This window comes from Zootoca vivipara, chromosome 16 (assembly GCF_965207765.1).
Source record: "Zootoca vivipara chromosome 16, rZooViv2.hap1.1, whole genome shotgun sequence".
Taxonomy (NCBI): Eukaryota; Metazoa; Chordata; class Lepidosauria; order Squamata; family Lacertidae; genus Zootoca; species Zootoca vivipara.
The window spans coordinates 16,683,134-16,697,467 of NC_142599.1; the positions used below are offsets into that span (position 1 = coordinate 16,683,134).

At 48.8% G+C, this 14,334-nt stretch overlaps 1 protein-coding gene across 2 annotated transcripts in view; it reads left to right on the forward strand.

Moving 5' to 3' along the window:
* The first annotated feature begins 1,742 nt into the window (after positions 1 to 1,742).
* The window catches only part of AIFM3 (AIF family member 3), a 53,432-nt gene continuing 40,840 nt past the window's right edge, over positions 1,743 to 14,334 (forward strand). For both annotated transcript variants that reach the window (XM_060269413.2, XM_060269415.2), the window contains exons 1-2: positions 1,743 to 2,080; positions 13,936 to 14,183. In XM_060269413.2, the coding sequence (XP_060125396.1) occupies positions 14,153 to 14,183 (31 nt within the window). In that variant the 5' untranslated portion in view covers positions 1,743 to 2,080; positions 13,936 to 14,152. The remainder of the gene's footprint in view (positions 2,081 to 13,935; positions 14,184 to 14,334) is intronic.

A 14,334-nucleotide genomic window follows, 5' to 3' on the forward strand; every position in this document is an offset into this window, starting at 1 on the left:
GCTGTCAGTGTAGACAGTGCTAAGCTGGATGGACGAATGATCAGACTCAGTATAAGGCAGCTTCCCATTTAATTCAGCTCTGGGTTTTTTCTTAATTTATTTTAGGGGAAGGGCTGTAGCAGTACAGACAATACTTAAGTTCAATGGACCAGTGGTCTGATTCAGCCTGGGATAGGTTCCTATTTAAATCAGCACTTTATAAGAACATAGGAAGAGCCTGCTGGGTCAGGCCATTGACCCAACTAGTCCAGCATCCTGTTCTCACAGTGGCCAACCAGATGCCTGTGGGAAACTGGCAAGCAGGATTCGAGCACAAGAGCCCCCTCTCCTTCCAGCAAGTGGTATTCAGAAGTGTCGCTGTCTCCCACTGGGGTGTGGCAGAGCCTGGCATTCATGGCTAGTAGCCATCGACAGCCCTCCCCTCCATGAATTTGTCTTTTAAAGCCATCTAGGTTGGTGGCCTCGGTCCAGTATACCTGGACGGTATACTGCCTCCTGTGGGAGAGAGTTCCATAGTTCAGAACTATGAGGACTGGAGTCTTGGTTTATCTTTAAGAAAAGGACCACTGTTCTATAACAGACTGCCTACTCTGCATGGAGAAGGTCTCAGGTTCAATCCCTGCCATTTCCAGGTTGTGGCGGACCTACATTTTGGGGGGCCCTGAAGCTTAAACTGTCATGGGGGCCCCCTTCGCAACCAGCAATGACGTCTGGGTAGCTGCTGTTATGTTCTTCAATGGGGTTCTTCCACAACAGACCACCCCACCTTTGCAACATCTGTGCTACCATAGGAAACAACTCCTAGGGTCCAAGGTCCCTTCCTCCCTCCCATAAAATATTTGAGGGCCCCGGGGCCCCCAATTTGATGGGCATTGCCATCAAATGGTGTGCCGTGTCTTGTGATTACCTGAGCTTACCTGGAGCTTACCTGAGCCTCAAGTTGGCACCCTTTTGTGCTACTGACTCGCAGATTTTGGGATTGCTGAAATACACACACACACACACACACACACACAGAAAATCAATGTGAGTTGTGCGACTCAAGTTGAGTCTACTAGACCCATTCCTCCCCCCCCCCACAAAAGAAAATGTTTAGGGGTACTCTCATTTTCCTACTCAAATTGAAATAACGCCCCCTCAATGAGGCCAAACTTAGGTTCACAAAATGTTTAGGGGTATGCGTACCCCTGTGTCCGCCCCCCCGAAAAAAGCACTGAGTAGACCCCAAAAATTTAAGCCGTGTGGACTCAAGTTGCTTCGGGGGGGGGGGTCCTCTGGGATCGGGGCGCTGAAGCTTAAGATTCATTAGTTTCATAGTAAAACTGCCTCCGTCTCCAGGAGACTCCCGAAATCACCGGACCAGTCAGCACAGACTATTGAGCCCAATGGACCAGTGTTGTGACTCAGGCAGCTTCTTGTGGCCTTATGTAACCTCTTGCCTCTCTCTCTCTCTCTCTCTCTCTCTCTCTCTCTCTCTCTCTCTCTCTCTCTCTCTCTCTCTCTCTCTCTCTCTCTGCCCTGTGTTCCTCTTACGAGCAGGGCTTTTACTCTTCCTTGCCAAGCACCAGGAGATGCTCCCTCGTTCTCTGCCTGTCCCGCTGCAGCGGTGAAGCGGTTAAGTCACAGAGAGCACTCCTGGGTCCGCTTCTGACCCTGGAGCCTAGGGCTCTCTTCTCAGCCACCGCCAGGGGGGCTCTGAGCTGTCAACAGCCTGCCTTCTCTCTCTCTCTCTCTCTCTCTCTGCCTGCAGGTGCCTTGGAAGTTTCATGCAAGACCCGGAGTCTCCCTCCGTCTTTCCCCAGCCTGAAGTTTTTTGGGGCTGCAGATGAGCAGCAGCTGCTGGCGCCGGAAGGAAGCCTTGCGGGACTCCGGCCAAGTTGGCACCCCCTTGGCCCATTTGGATCAATACTGCAGGGCTGGAGGGAGGGAGGGCGAGGGGGGGGGGGAGAGAGGAAACCCGGCCTCCCTCTCTGCAAAGACCCAGAAGTCCAGGCAGGAGCGATAGCAGCCTCTTCCACAGAGCCTCCATCCTGCAGCTGATGCCCAGTTCCTTGCACGCCTCACTGCTCTTCCTGCCCAGGTAAGGCGAAACCCTCCCAGCTGGAGGAAACAGGCAGGCAATTAACCGGGCAGGTGGGAAACCAAGAGGCTTTTCCTTTGCAAACCTAACAACCCCCCGCACCCCGGGTTCTTGGTGTGTGTGTGTGTATGGGGGGGGGTGGAATCTAAGGAAATGATTTACAGTCTTTCTTTTTGGAAATCTCAGCTAAAACACAGCTTCAGTGGTGCATACGATGAGAGATGCCTTGATTGAAATATTCCGCTGCTGGGGGGAGGAATAATCCAGCCTCTCTCTCTGTGCGCTCCAAAAAAGCTGCAGTGGTTCTCCCCCCCCCCGCTGTTGTTTGAGCTCAAAACCTCCCCTGTGCTGCAAACAGCTGTGCTGCAACAAGGACAACATTTAAATTGCTTCTTCCACCCCCCGCCACTTTTTTTTTCTTTTTCTTTTTCTCCTCTTGCTCTCTGCTTTCCCTGTGACTGACTCTGACCCGTCCGCTTCCAGCCGGGTAATAAACAGGATCCGTCGAAAGGATCTCTCTCGCCTGCGGTTCATGATGGTTACCGCTCCTGCGTGAATCATCCTTGGTGTGTCACGAAGTAGGAAGTACGGTACACAGGAAAGCTGCCTTGTACGGACTCAGAGCGCTGGTCTATCTAGCTCAGTATTGTCTACACTGACTGGCAGCAGCTCCCCAGGGTTTCGGGGGGTGGGGGTCATTACCTGGAGGTGCTGTCGGGGGTTGAACGAGAGACATTTTGCATACAAATCAGATACTCCTCCATTGAGCTACAGCCCTTCCCGTAATGCATACATGCATAGGAACCTGCTTTGTACTGAGTCAGAGCAGGGATCCTTCAAGCTCAGTGTTGTCTGCACTAACTGGCAGCAGCTCTCCAGGGTTTCAGGCATCCCTACCTGGGGATGCTTCTAGGGATGGAAACTTGTTCCTTCTGCTTGCAAGGCAGATGCTCTACCAAGGAGCTACAGCCCTTTCCTTAAAAACAAATCAAGATTCTAGTCCTTATGATCCCTTTTTTAAAAAAGAGCTGAATTAAATAGGAAGCTGCCTTATACCTTATGAGGCAGACTATTGGTCCATCTGGGTTCAGTACTGTTTACTCTGTCTGGCAGTGGCTCTCTAGGGTTAAAGGCAAGAGACCCTGCCCTGGAGATGCCATTGGGGATAGGACCTGGGACCTTCTGCATGCCAAGCAGGTGCTCTGTAAAGTCTTTCCCCAGAAAAAAAGAGTCAGGAAGGGAAAAGTGAGTTAAAAACTCTTCTTTTTCTCCTGCCCGCCTTCATCATAATCAATTATTATTTTGATTACTGTTAATAATAATAATAATAATAATAATAATAATAATAATTTAAAAGCCCACCCCACGGAATTGTATTCTTAAACATCTATGCATCAGCCCAAAATACATGACCTGATTTTAGAAAGATCTGAGCATTCCTTGACTCAATGATGCCTCTGGGTTTGCCAGACTTTAGGAGGGCTGTGTGTGTGTGTGTGTGTGTGTGTGTGTGTGTAGATTCTGGCTGAGTATTGAAAGGACTCATGGATTTGTTTGCTGGGGATCCCAGCACTCCACAAATAACACCTCTTTTCTTGCTTCAACCTCAAATATGCTTCCATTACCAGAGGATAAGCCTGATGTTTTAATGTGCAAATGATGTTTTGGCTAGTGATAGGGGTGAAACTAGATTTAGTTTGCTTTTTGGAGGTAAAGCTTTTAATTATTGTTCCATTTTACAACAGATATAAAACTGAGAGAAAGTTTAGTTTGTACCTAAGTCACACTTTCTGAAACACAGCAATCCTTTGAAATGTGCACATCTCTGAATCCTGCAATTGGTGTGTATAAAAAGGCATATACTACAGTAGATTAAAATCTATATCTATCTATCCAACTATCTATCATCTTCTATCTATCTATCTATCTATCTATCTATCTATCTATCTATCTTCTATCAATCTGACTGTCTATCACTTATCAGTGAAATTAACATACAAAAATGCATTTTTGTATCTGGAAAAATTGCTTGCAAAAATTTGCATATTAGTCAAAACTGCAAACGAGGTACCACATTTGCCCTAATGGCCCAGCTTCTACTGTCCTGTAGGTTGAACTTATGTGATGCTAGAATGGGCCTACTGCAAGCAACCCAGGAGGAGGAGAGGCAGGGAGCACTTTGGAAAAAGTGACTGAGGGTAACCCAGAATCCTAGAAGAATTGGGAGGAAGCTCAAAGATCATTTAGTCTTTGCCAATGAAGGAAGCTCACTTTGATGGTATCCCTGATATAGGACCTTCCATTATCTGCTTAATAGCTAATAATAATAATAATAATAATAATAATAATAATAATAATAATAGTGGAGTGTCCACCACTTTCTGAAATCATCTGTCCCCCTGAAGAACATCTTGTATGGCCCAGTAGTTTTGGAGTATGTTTTTATGTTTTGGAGTATGTTGCCAGCAATGCTGAGGTGTGGCAGAAGATGTTTTCCTGCATCGATAATGGACCGGATGAGAGACAACATACTGCAGCTCAATCCAGATAAGACCGAGGAAGGAACTGTTAGATGGTGGTTCCCTAGACCAGAGTTTTTCAACTTTTTTTTAGTCCGCAGCTCCCTTGTCCAACTTCATTCTTTCTGCGGCACCCCTGTGGGGCTGAGGCGCCCAGTTATGTCACCCCTCACCTGCAGAGCTGGCAGCCTCTCACCCTTTTTTGAACACCCTCCCTCAGCCTCCTCTCCTCTCCCCTCTCCTTGGCAGTCCTCCGGGCAGCTGCTGCCACCACCCCTGGTCTCTGAGCTGCCCCCCCCCAAAAAGAGAAGTGCCTCCCAGAGACATCATTTGCCTGTGGAGCTTATAGCCAGGGCTGCTGCAACAAACAGCTGTGCAAGCTTTTGGGAGGCTGAGACGTGAGAGGGCACCAGAGGAGGGAGAGAAGGAAAGAGGGCCAGAGGCCAGTGTTGCCCGCAGCACCCCTGACCACCATTCAAGGCACCCCAGGGTGCCACGGCACACTGGTGGAAAACCACTGCCCCAAATCATATGGATGGGAGGCTGCCTGCTCTTGATGGGGTTAGAGGCCCCCTGAAGGAACAGGCACGTAGCTTGGGGCTGTTTCTGGATCCACTGCTGTCACTTGAGGTTCAGGTGGCCTCGGTGGTGCCTTCCATCAGCTTTGGCTGGTGGCCCAGCTGTGCCCCTACCTGAACAGGGATATCCTAACTTATGTTGTCTATGCTTTGATAACCTCTAGGTTAGATTACTGCAATGCGTTATATATGGGGCTGCCTCTGAAGATGGTTCGGAAGCTCCAGCTGGTGCAGAATTCAGTGCCAGGTTGCTCATTGGGGCAAGACGGTTTGAGTATATTACACCGATCCTGGCCTGACTGCCATGGCTGCCAATTAGCTTCCGGGCCCAGTTCAACGTGCTGGTTTTGACCTAGGGAGACTTCAACGCCTCAGGACTGCCATACCTCAAGGACCACCTCTCCCCTTATGAACCAACCTGGACCCTGCAGTCATCTTCTGAGGTGCTTCTTTGTATGCCTCTTCCGTGAGAGGTCCGGAGGGTGGCAACATGAGAACGGGCCTTTTCTGTGGTGGCTCCCCATTTGTGGAATCCTCTCCCCAGGAAGCCTTTGTTACATATCTTTAGATGTCAGGCAAAAACATTTGTCTTCTCCTAGGCCTTTGGCTAATTAAACAATCTATGGCCCCCACCTGGGACCCAGGTGGCGCTGTGGGTTAAACCACTGAGCCTAGGGCTTGCTGATCAGAAGGTCAGCAGTTCGAATCCCTGCGACGGGGTGAGCTCCCGTTGCTGGGTCCCAGCTCCTGCCAACCTAGCAGTTCGAAAGCATGTCAAAATGCAAGTAGATAAATAGGAACCGCTACAGCGGGAAGGTAAACGGCGTTTCCGTGTGCTGCTCTGGTTCGCCAGAAGCGGCTTTGTCATGCTGGCCACATGACCTGGAAGCTATACGCCGGCTCCCTCGGCCAATAATGCGAGATGAGTGCGCAACCCCAGAGTCGGTCACGACTGGACCTAATGGTCAGGGGTCCCTTTACCTTTACCTTTACGGCCTTTTAAACTGTGTGTGTGGAATACTGTTTTTGTTTATTATGCATGTGTGAGGGTGCCAGCTTGAATCGAATATTTGGTGGGGGGGGCAGGTAAGCCCTGCCCCACATAATCAACCACAAAATGCGGTTGCACACACACCATTTAAATGGCAATGCCCATCAACTTTGGGGGAGCCCAGCTGCCTCAAATATTCTATTGGGGAGGGGGCAAAGACACCTTGGCCACAGGAGTTGGCTCCTTATGTGTATGTTTGTGTTTTTAGATTGTAAACTGCCCTGTGATAGTTGGATGAAGGGTGCTATAGGAATTTAAATAATAATCATGTGCTATAATTGTGGTGGTCAGTCCCACGCTAGACTTCAGAGGGCCCACATTGCCTCTGCCACCACTCAAAATAGCAGCAACTCGTGCTGAGCTGCACTAGGCAGCCTCCCTGAGAGCAGTGAATGCTTCCGAGTCCCTGTGTGGAAAGAGATGGCCTAGAGGCCCTGACGGATTGCCCACCTCTGGAGGATCCCAGCAGAAAGGAGGTGGTCTCCCCAGGCTAGTGACTCATGCAGGAGGACTCCTCCTTGCCAGTCACAACCTCTGGGGTCTGCGACTGCTTTGGAGCTCACAGGAGGAGCCTTTAATTATTCAGCTTCTTTCAGCACATGATATATTCTCTCCAAGTGCACCGTTAGGGTATCACGAAGGCAAGCAGGATTTATTTTCTCTTAATTGAGAAAAGCAGCGTTAAAAATGACAACGTGTTAAGCCAAAGTCAAGGTAAGAGGCCTGAGGGGGATCTAACAAGGCTTCGAAAATGTTTTCAAACATAGAGGGGTTTATATATATATATATATATATATATATATATATATATATATATATTTAAAAATACGAAACGTCTCTGACTGAAATCCAATGTTTTGAAAAGGATGCTCCATGTGAAATGGGCGCCTGATGTAGAATCATAGAATTGTAGAGTTGGAAGGGACCCCCAAGGGTCGTCTAGTCCAACCCCCTGCAATGCAGGAATCTCAGCTAAAGCATCCATGACAGATGGCCATCTAACCTCTGCTTAAAAACCTCCAATGAAGGTGAGTCTACAACAAGCATAGGCAAACTCTGGCCCTCCAGATGTTTGGGACTACAATTTCCATCATCTCTGGCTAACAGGACTAGTGGTCAGGGATGATGGGCATTGTAGTCCCAAACATCTGGAGGGCCGGAGTTTGCCTATGCCTGGAGAAACTCCCGAGGGAGACCGTTCCACTGTCGAACAGCTCTGTCAGAAAGTTTTTCCTGATGTTTAGTCGGAATCTCCTTTCTTGTAACTTGAAGTCATTGGTTTGAGTCCTACCCTCCAGAGCAGGAGAAAACAAGCTTGCTCTACCTTCCATGTCAGGGGTGCCGACGTGGGCCCCAGGTTATGGGTCATGATGTTGTGCGCCCCACAGCCTCAGAACCTGACTTCTGGTGGCACCAGAAGTCAGGTTCCGAGGTTTTCGCAAGGCCTCGGGCAGCATCTCTGAGGTCTCATGAGGCCTTGGATTTGACTTCTGGCACGTGGGGGGCCCTGCGGCAGAGCCGTCTCTAAGCCCGGGTCCGGTGGCGCGGGGTGCTAGGGCACCAGTGGCGCCACTGCGCCCACTGAGATGCGCGTTGGAGGCCGCCCCAGGCGCGCCTCTCAGCTGTTCAGCGGCTTCAGGCCGCTCTCCGGTGGTGCGCGGGCCTGGGGCCACCTCCGCCACGCGCAAGGGCGTCGCAACAGGGGACGGGCAGCGCCCCCTGGCCCAGGGCCAGCCCTACGGCCAGGCTGGGTTGCGCAGGGCTCCGGACCTCCAGGCGGCAGCTGCGCTGTGCGCAGCGCCCGCCCGCCACACTGGGAAACAGGGTGGGGGCACCGGAGGGATCCGTCGCACCACGGCGCCATGGCGCCAGGTATGCTTAAGACGGCCCTGCCCTGCGGTGTGGGTGCTGAGCACCCATAACAAAACATTTGTGGGTGCTTGGGCTCCCAGGGCCCCCTATAGTTGGCGCCCCTGTTCCATGTGACAGCCCTTGAGATATTTGAAGACGTTTATCGTATCTCCTCTCAGCCTCTTCTTTTCCAGGCTAAACATACCCAACTCCCTCCGCTGTTCCTCATAAAGCTTGGCTTCCAGACCCTTGATCAACTTGGCCGCCCTCATCTGCACATGTTGCAGCTTGTCAACATCCTTCCTAAATTGTGGTGCCCAGAATTGGATACAGTAATTCAGGTGTGGTCTGACCAAGGCAGCATGTGTTCCTTTAACGGTGGGATTTTGCTTTCTGAATGGAGTGAGGCAGCAGCAGCAGCAGCAGCTGGTGAGCAAAATGTAAGAAGACAGAAAGAGCCCGCTCAATCCGGCCACTGGACTGTCCAAGCTCGTGTCCTCTTCTCACAGTGTCTGACCAGATGCCCCAGAAGGAAACCCGCAAGCAGGACCCAAGCACAAGAGCACTCTCTGCTCCTGTGGTTGCCGGCAACTGGTATTCAGAAGCGTTGCTGCCACCAACTGTGTGGGCAGAGCACGGCCATTGTTGCTAGTAGCATCTGACAGTCCAAGAGAAGGGAAGAGAACGAGGCAGTGTCCTTTTTTTCCTGGTGGGGCTGCCTCAGGACAGTGTAAGAGAGGTCAGAGCACCGCAAGCCAAAGACGCTTGGAGAGAGAGATTGTATACAAGTGTTTATGCACCAATGCTAAGAGCCTCTGAGGAAAGATGGCTGAATTGGAGCGCTTGGTCTTAGCAGATGGCATTGATAGGTAACAGAAAACTGGTGGGACAGAAAGTACACAGTTGTCTCTGGAGATAAACTCTATAAGAAGGACAGAGAAGGCTGTCCTGGAGGTAGTGTCTCTCTGTACATCAAAGACAACATTTGAAATCCCCAAAGGGGTGCACCCCTACAAAGAATTGTTGTGGGTGGTGATACTAGGCCCCAATAGTAATTTAGTGCTGAGGATGTCCTATCGTTGCCTCCCCCCCCCCCCGATCAAAACACTCAGGGAGATCTTGAGACGAAGATGGAAACCAAGGAAGCCCCCAAAAGAGAAGGAGGTGTTATAGCAATGGGTGACTTCAACCAGTGGCATAGCATGGGTTGCCAGTGCCCAGGGCTGCATGGAGGGGGGTGGGAGCGTGAGAAGGAGGAAACGGACGGAATATGCATGTGCAATCCGCTGCCTAACAGCGTCCGTGTCACCCAGGAGATCGCAACCACAGAGATAAGAAGAGAAGAGTCGCTCCGTTCTCTGGAGAGGTCGGTTCCTGGTTCTCTTTTTTTGTGTAATAATTTTTATTGAGATTTTACCATTTTTTAAACATCAAAATATCATAACATATAACAAAAATACCATTCCCCAATTTCCCCCTTCCCTCCACTTCCTCTTCTGGTTTTTTGGCATATTATCTTTCCCTGCTTATTGGTTATTTCTTATTCTCTAATGTTTTTCAACGTAATTATTCTTTTTCTCTTATCATTTTAACATCCTCATTCTATTTTCTACATTTATTTTATTAATTGCAAGTGTTTAATCAAACCCTGCAAGTGAGCCCATTTCTTTACATTGATTCTGTAAATATAACATGAATGGTTCCCATTTTTTCCTAAAGTCTCTATTCTCCTTGTCTCAAAGTCTTTCCGTTAGTTTTGCCATTTCAGCATATTCCATCAATTTTCCTTGCCATACTTCTTTGGTTGGTATTTCAACACTTTCCCATATTTGTGCTAGCAATATTCTAGCCGCAGTTGTAGTGTACATGAAAAGCCTTTTCTTCTCTTTTGGTAAATCTTGACCTGAAATGCTTAGCAGAAAAGCTTCTGGACTTTTCACAAAGGTTATCTTAAACATTTTTTTCAGTTCGTTATAAATCATTTCCCAATACCTTTTGATCAATTTACAATTCTACCACATACGAAAGAACGTACCCTCTTTTGCCTTACATTTCCAATGCTTATTGGAGCCTGTTTTAAACATTTGTGCCATCTTTTCCTGGTTCTCACGGAGAAGCCGTTTTCAAAGGAGCCCAGCAACGGAAGCGCATAGCTGTGTTGAAGCAGCACCGGGTGTTGAAATTTTGCACCTCCTAACAATTTTGCACCCGGGGCAATTGCCGCCCCCCCCCCGGCACTCTATGCCACTGACTTCAACTATCTTCACATAGACTGGCTAAATATGTGTTCCAGTCACAACAAAGAGGCAAGATTTCTTGATACCCTTAATGGTGTCACTTAGAACAGTTGATGTTTGAACTGAACAGAGAGGCCTTGGTCCTTCTGGGCAGATGGTGCCTGTTTAGCTTTGGCTGCTAGCCTGTGACCTTGGATTTCACGGCTCCTTAGATAAGTGCACCGTAACACTCTGCACTTGTGGAAAGCCCTTCAGCTATGATTCCTGCATCACAGAGGGTTGGACTAGATGACCCCTTTGGGTCCCTTCCGACCCTACAGTTCTTTGGTAGGATGCTTGGAGAGGATTTTACTCAGAGCTTTCTTTCAAAATACCCCCCACCTGCAATATTCAAAATGGTTTCCCCCCCTTAATTTATCCTTAGGATAAATATTTGATTTTTAAAAATAAAAACAAAAAATATAGTGTGAAAAATCAAATATTTAGGGTCATAAGAATTGCCCTGATGGCTAGGGACCCTTGCAAGTCCTTGGCCAATGGGATCCCCCTTAGAAATGCATATTTATTTATTTATTTATTTATTGAACTTATATCTGGCCCCTCCTCCCCAAGGAGCCCAGGGTAGCAAACAGATACGCGGTTTAGAAAAGAAAGCAGAAACATTCCAAAACAGATTTAAAACATTCTAAAAGTGCTTACAGTTAAAAACATCTAAAAGCAGCTCCTATTAAAAACATTCTAAAAGCCATTACAGTTAAGTGTTCTTTCACCCACAGATTAGCATATTGCCAGGAACAGTCTTCTTTAGCCACCCCATGTCTGGGTGGACGGGAATGTTTTCAGATTCGTTCTGAAAGTTAATGGGGAGAGTTTTCTGCAACTGGAGACCCAACACTGAAAAGTCCCTGTTGTGGTTCAGTACCAACCAGGCAGCCCCTGGCGGCGGCATTACCAGCAAGTCCTCACCTGCTTTTTGTAGTATAAGCAAAGTTTGAGAGCCGCACCCCTCCTATGGCAATGAGAGGTATACTGCTGTTGAACATGGGGGTTCTACTTGACTATATCATGAACGACCCACCCTTGTCACTGAGCTTATTTAAGCGTCTTAAAAATCTGATGGCTAGCACTACATCTTGAGTGGAAGGGATTCCTATAACTTGTTCTGAATGAACCCTTGATCACTTTTGTTGGGTGATCCCTGAATCCCTGTGTTTATACGGCGGATAAACTTATCTCCAAGCCAGCCTTCGCAAATCTGTTCAGATGTTGTGGACTACAACTCCCATCAGCCCTGGCATCACCCAGCCCTGCTGTGTGATGGGAGTTGTAGTCAAAAACATTTGGAAGCATACCTGCCAAGTTGCTGTCGGAGAAATAAGGGACCGGGCGGAAGTAGCAGACCGGAAGTAGCGCTGTTGCCATTTTGGAACTGGGCGGAGCATGCTCAGAAGTGACTTTTGATGCTGCTTTGCCCAGTTCCAAAATGGCCGCCGCGCCAGAAGTCGCACTGCAGCCATTTTGGAACTGGGCAGAGCAGCATCAAAAGTCGCTTCTGAGGATGCTCCGCCCAGTTCCAAAATGGCCGCTGCGCCAGAATAAACCGGGAAAAATAAAAAAAATCCGTTTTTTCATCTAGGAACAGCTGGAAAAACGGGGATTTCCCGGGGAATACGGGAGACTTGGCAGCTATGTTTGGAAGGGTTGGACCTGGCTGAGGAAGGCCACCCCTCTCTCTCTCTCTCTCTCTCTCTCTGTGTGTGTGTGTGTTTGTGTGTGTGCCCTTATCAAGTCTTCTCGTTTTCTTCTCCATGTCACCTGCATTTATCTTGGCTCACCTGTTTCCGTTCAGAGCACCAGAGAAGTGTATCAGCTTTTTATTGATGCACCTTGGACATCTCAATTGCATCTCTCCTTTAATGATTAATTCGGGGAGATTGTTTCTAACTTGGGAAAGGAGATAAGGAGTTATCCTGACAGCACTTGCTGCTGTGCTGACCAGATCTAATCAGGAGGCTGCAATTTGCTGAAACAGCAGGCCAGAAGGAGCTGAGTGTGCAGGCAGTATCTGTCCTCCAGTGGCCTCCTCGCCTCCTCTGCCAGCTGTCCCACGGCACTCTGGACATCCCAACTCCTTGAGATGAAATTAGGGATGAAGAAGAGGGGAATCTGTCAATTCCACTTTCTCTCCATTTCTTTTTTGCCCATCTAAAGTGCCACATAAAAATTCACCGGCAGGTTTCTCCTAGTAATATGCATTTTTGTACGGAAATTGGCCTAATGTACACATTTCTGCAAGAACTTTTCACAAATTTATGCGCCTTTCTTGCAAAATTCAGAGAAGGGCAAATTTCGACAGATGGCTCTCCAACATCTCTTATACAGATGTACCTTGGAATTCGAACAGAATCCATTCCGAAAGTCCGCCTGACTTTCAAAATGTTCAGAAACCAAAGCGTGGCTTCTGATTGGCTGCAGGAAGCTCCTGTAGCCAATCGGAAGCTGCGGAAGCCGCGCCAAACGTTCGGCTTCCGAAAATTATTCAAAAACCAGAGCACTCACTTCCGGGTTTCGATCGTTCGGGAGCCGGTTTTTTGGGGATCCAAGGCATTTGAGATCCAAAGTACTACTGTACCATGCAGTTAACATCGAGGAGAGATTCTGTCTGAATCAACTCGCTCATGCATGATCAGGACTAGCTAGAAATTCTGAATCAACAAACACAAACAATTTCACTGTCTTTCTACTCATCCATCACCAATGTATACAGAGGCATCCGCTTCTGAACACGGGGGCTCCATTTACTGGTACAATTCCTGGTTTGGGAGGCCACTGGGCTCAGTGGGCCCCCTCCCTCAATGAGGTCATCTCCTTGCTGCAGCTTTTTGCTCACTGCTGCCAATGGGCTTAGGTGGTGCCACCTCCCAGAGGGAGTGAAGACAGAAGTTCCTTCTCCTTGCACCTCTGACTGCTCAAACACTTGGAGTGGGCAGGTGAGGAGGAAGAAGAGGAACAGGACCACCGGGCTCCAAGGGTTAAAGGGGGAAGCTGTGTTTTGGGGGAGTCTGCCCAGCCTTGTTACTCTTCCTTTCCAGGAACTCCTGTTGAAGTTCCAAGGGACTGCAGGGTTCCTTCCATGGGATGGTTTGAAAGCCACTGGACCAGTCTTCCTCAACCTGGTGCCCTCCAGATGTTTTCAACTGCATCTCCCATCAGCATCTGCCCCAGCTTCATATGGCTGCACTGGCTGGGGCCAAGGGAACTGGGAGTCCAAAACATCTGAAAGGGGCCAGATTTTGGGGAAGGCAGACCCACACACCGTATACACTGAAACACACATTTAAATCACATGACTTCCCCCAAGAATCGTGGGACCTGCAGTTTCCCCAAGCAGAGTTAACGTTCCCAGGAATCCTGAAGAACGTTTAACTTTTCTGCTGAGATTTTTCTTTTTTGTTTAATTACCCTTTCTGTTTGTTCTTTGCAAAGGGAAAGGGTATAAAAAGTGTGTGCTTCGTTTGACGATTGCTCAGGTTGCACCTGGGATACGGAGGTTAACTTTTGAGAAGTGCGCTTGTGTTAGTTTTACCGCTCGCTAAATAGAACTTTTTGTTTGATTCAGGTCATGAGGGAAGGCCGAGCCTGGCGATGACCGGCGTAGACTGAAGGGACCAATTTGAGCAGAGGCTCCTGTACCGCTCCTGCGTCTGCCATGGTGGGGATGAATTGTGGCTCCTGATCTCTCCCTTGCTGGCTTGGGCACCCATGTCTGCCAAAGACGCCGCTTTCTGACCCGCTTCTTCTTCTTCTGGGACCTCTTCCTCTCTGCGTGGCTCACAATGGGAGGATGCTTCTCCAAACCCAAACCAGGTGAGCTCTCCTGAATCGTCCCTCTGCTCAAGCCCTTCCACCTTTCCCTCTCTGTGCGGAACTGGGAATTAAACTAGGTCATGCGAGCAGCAGGGCCACTCCGTGGAGAGAACTCTGCGGAGAATGTTAATTCTCTGGACTTCTACGCGGA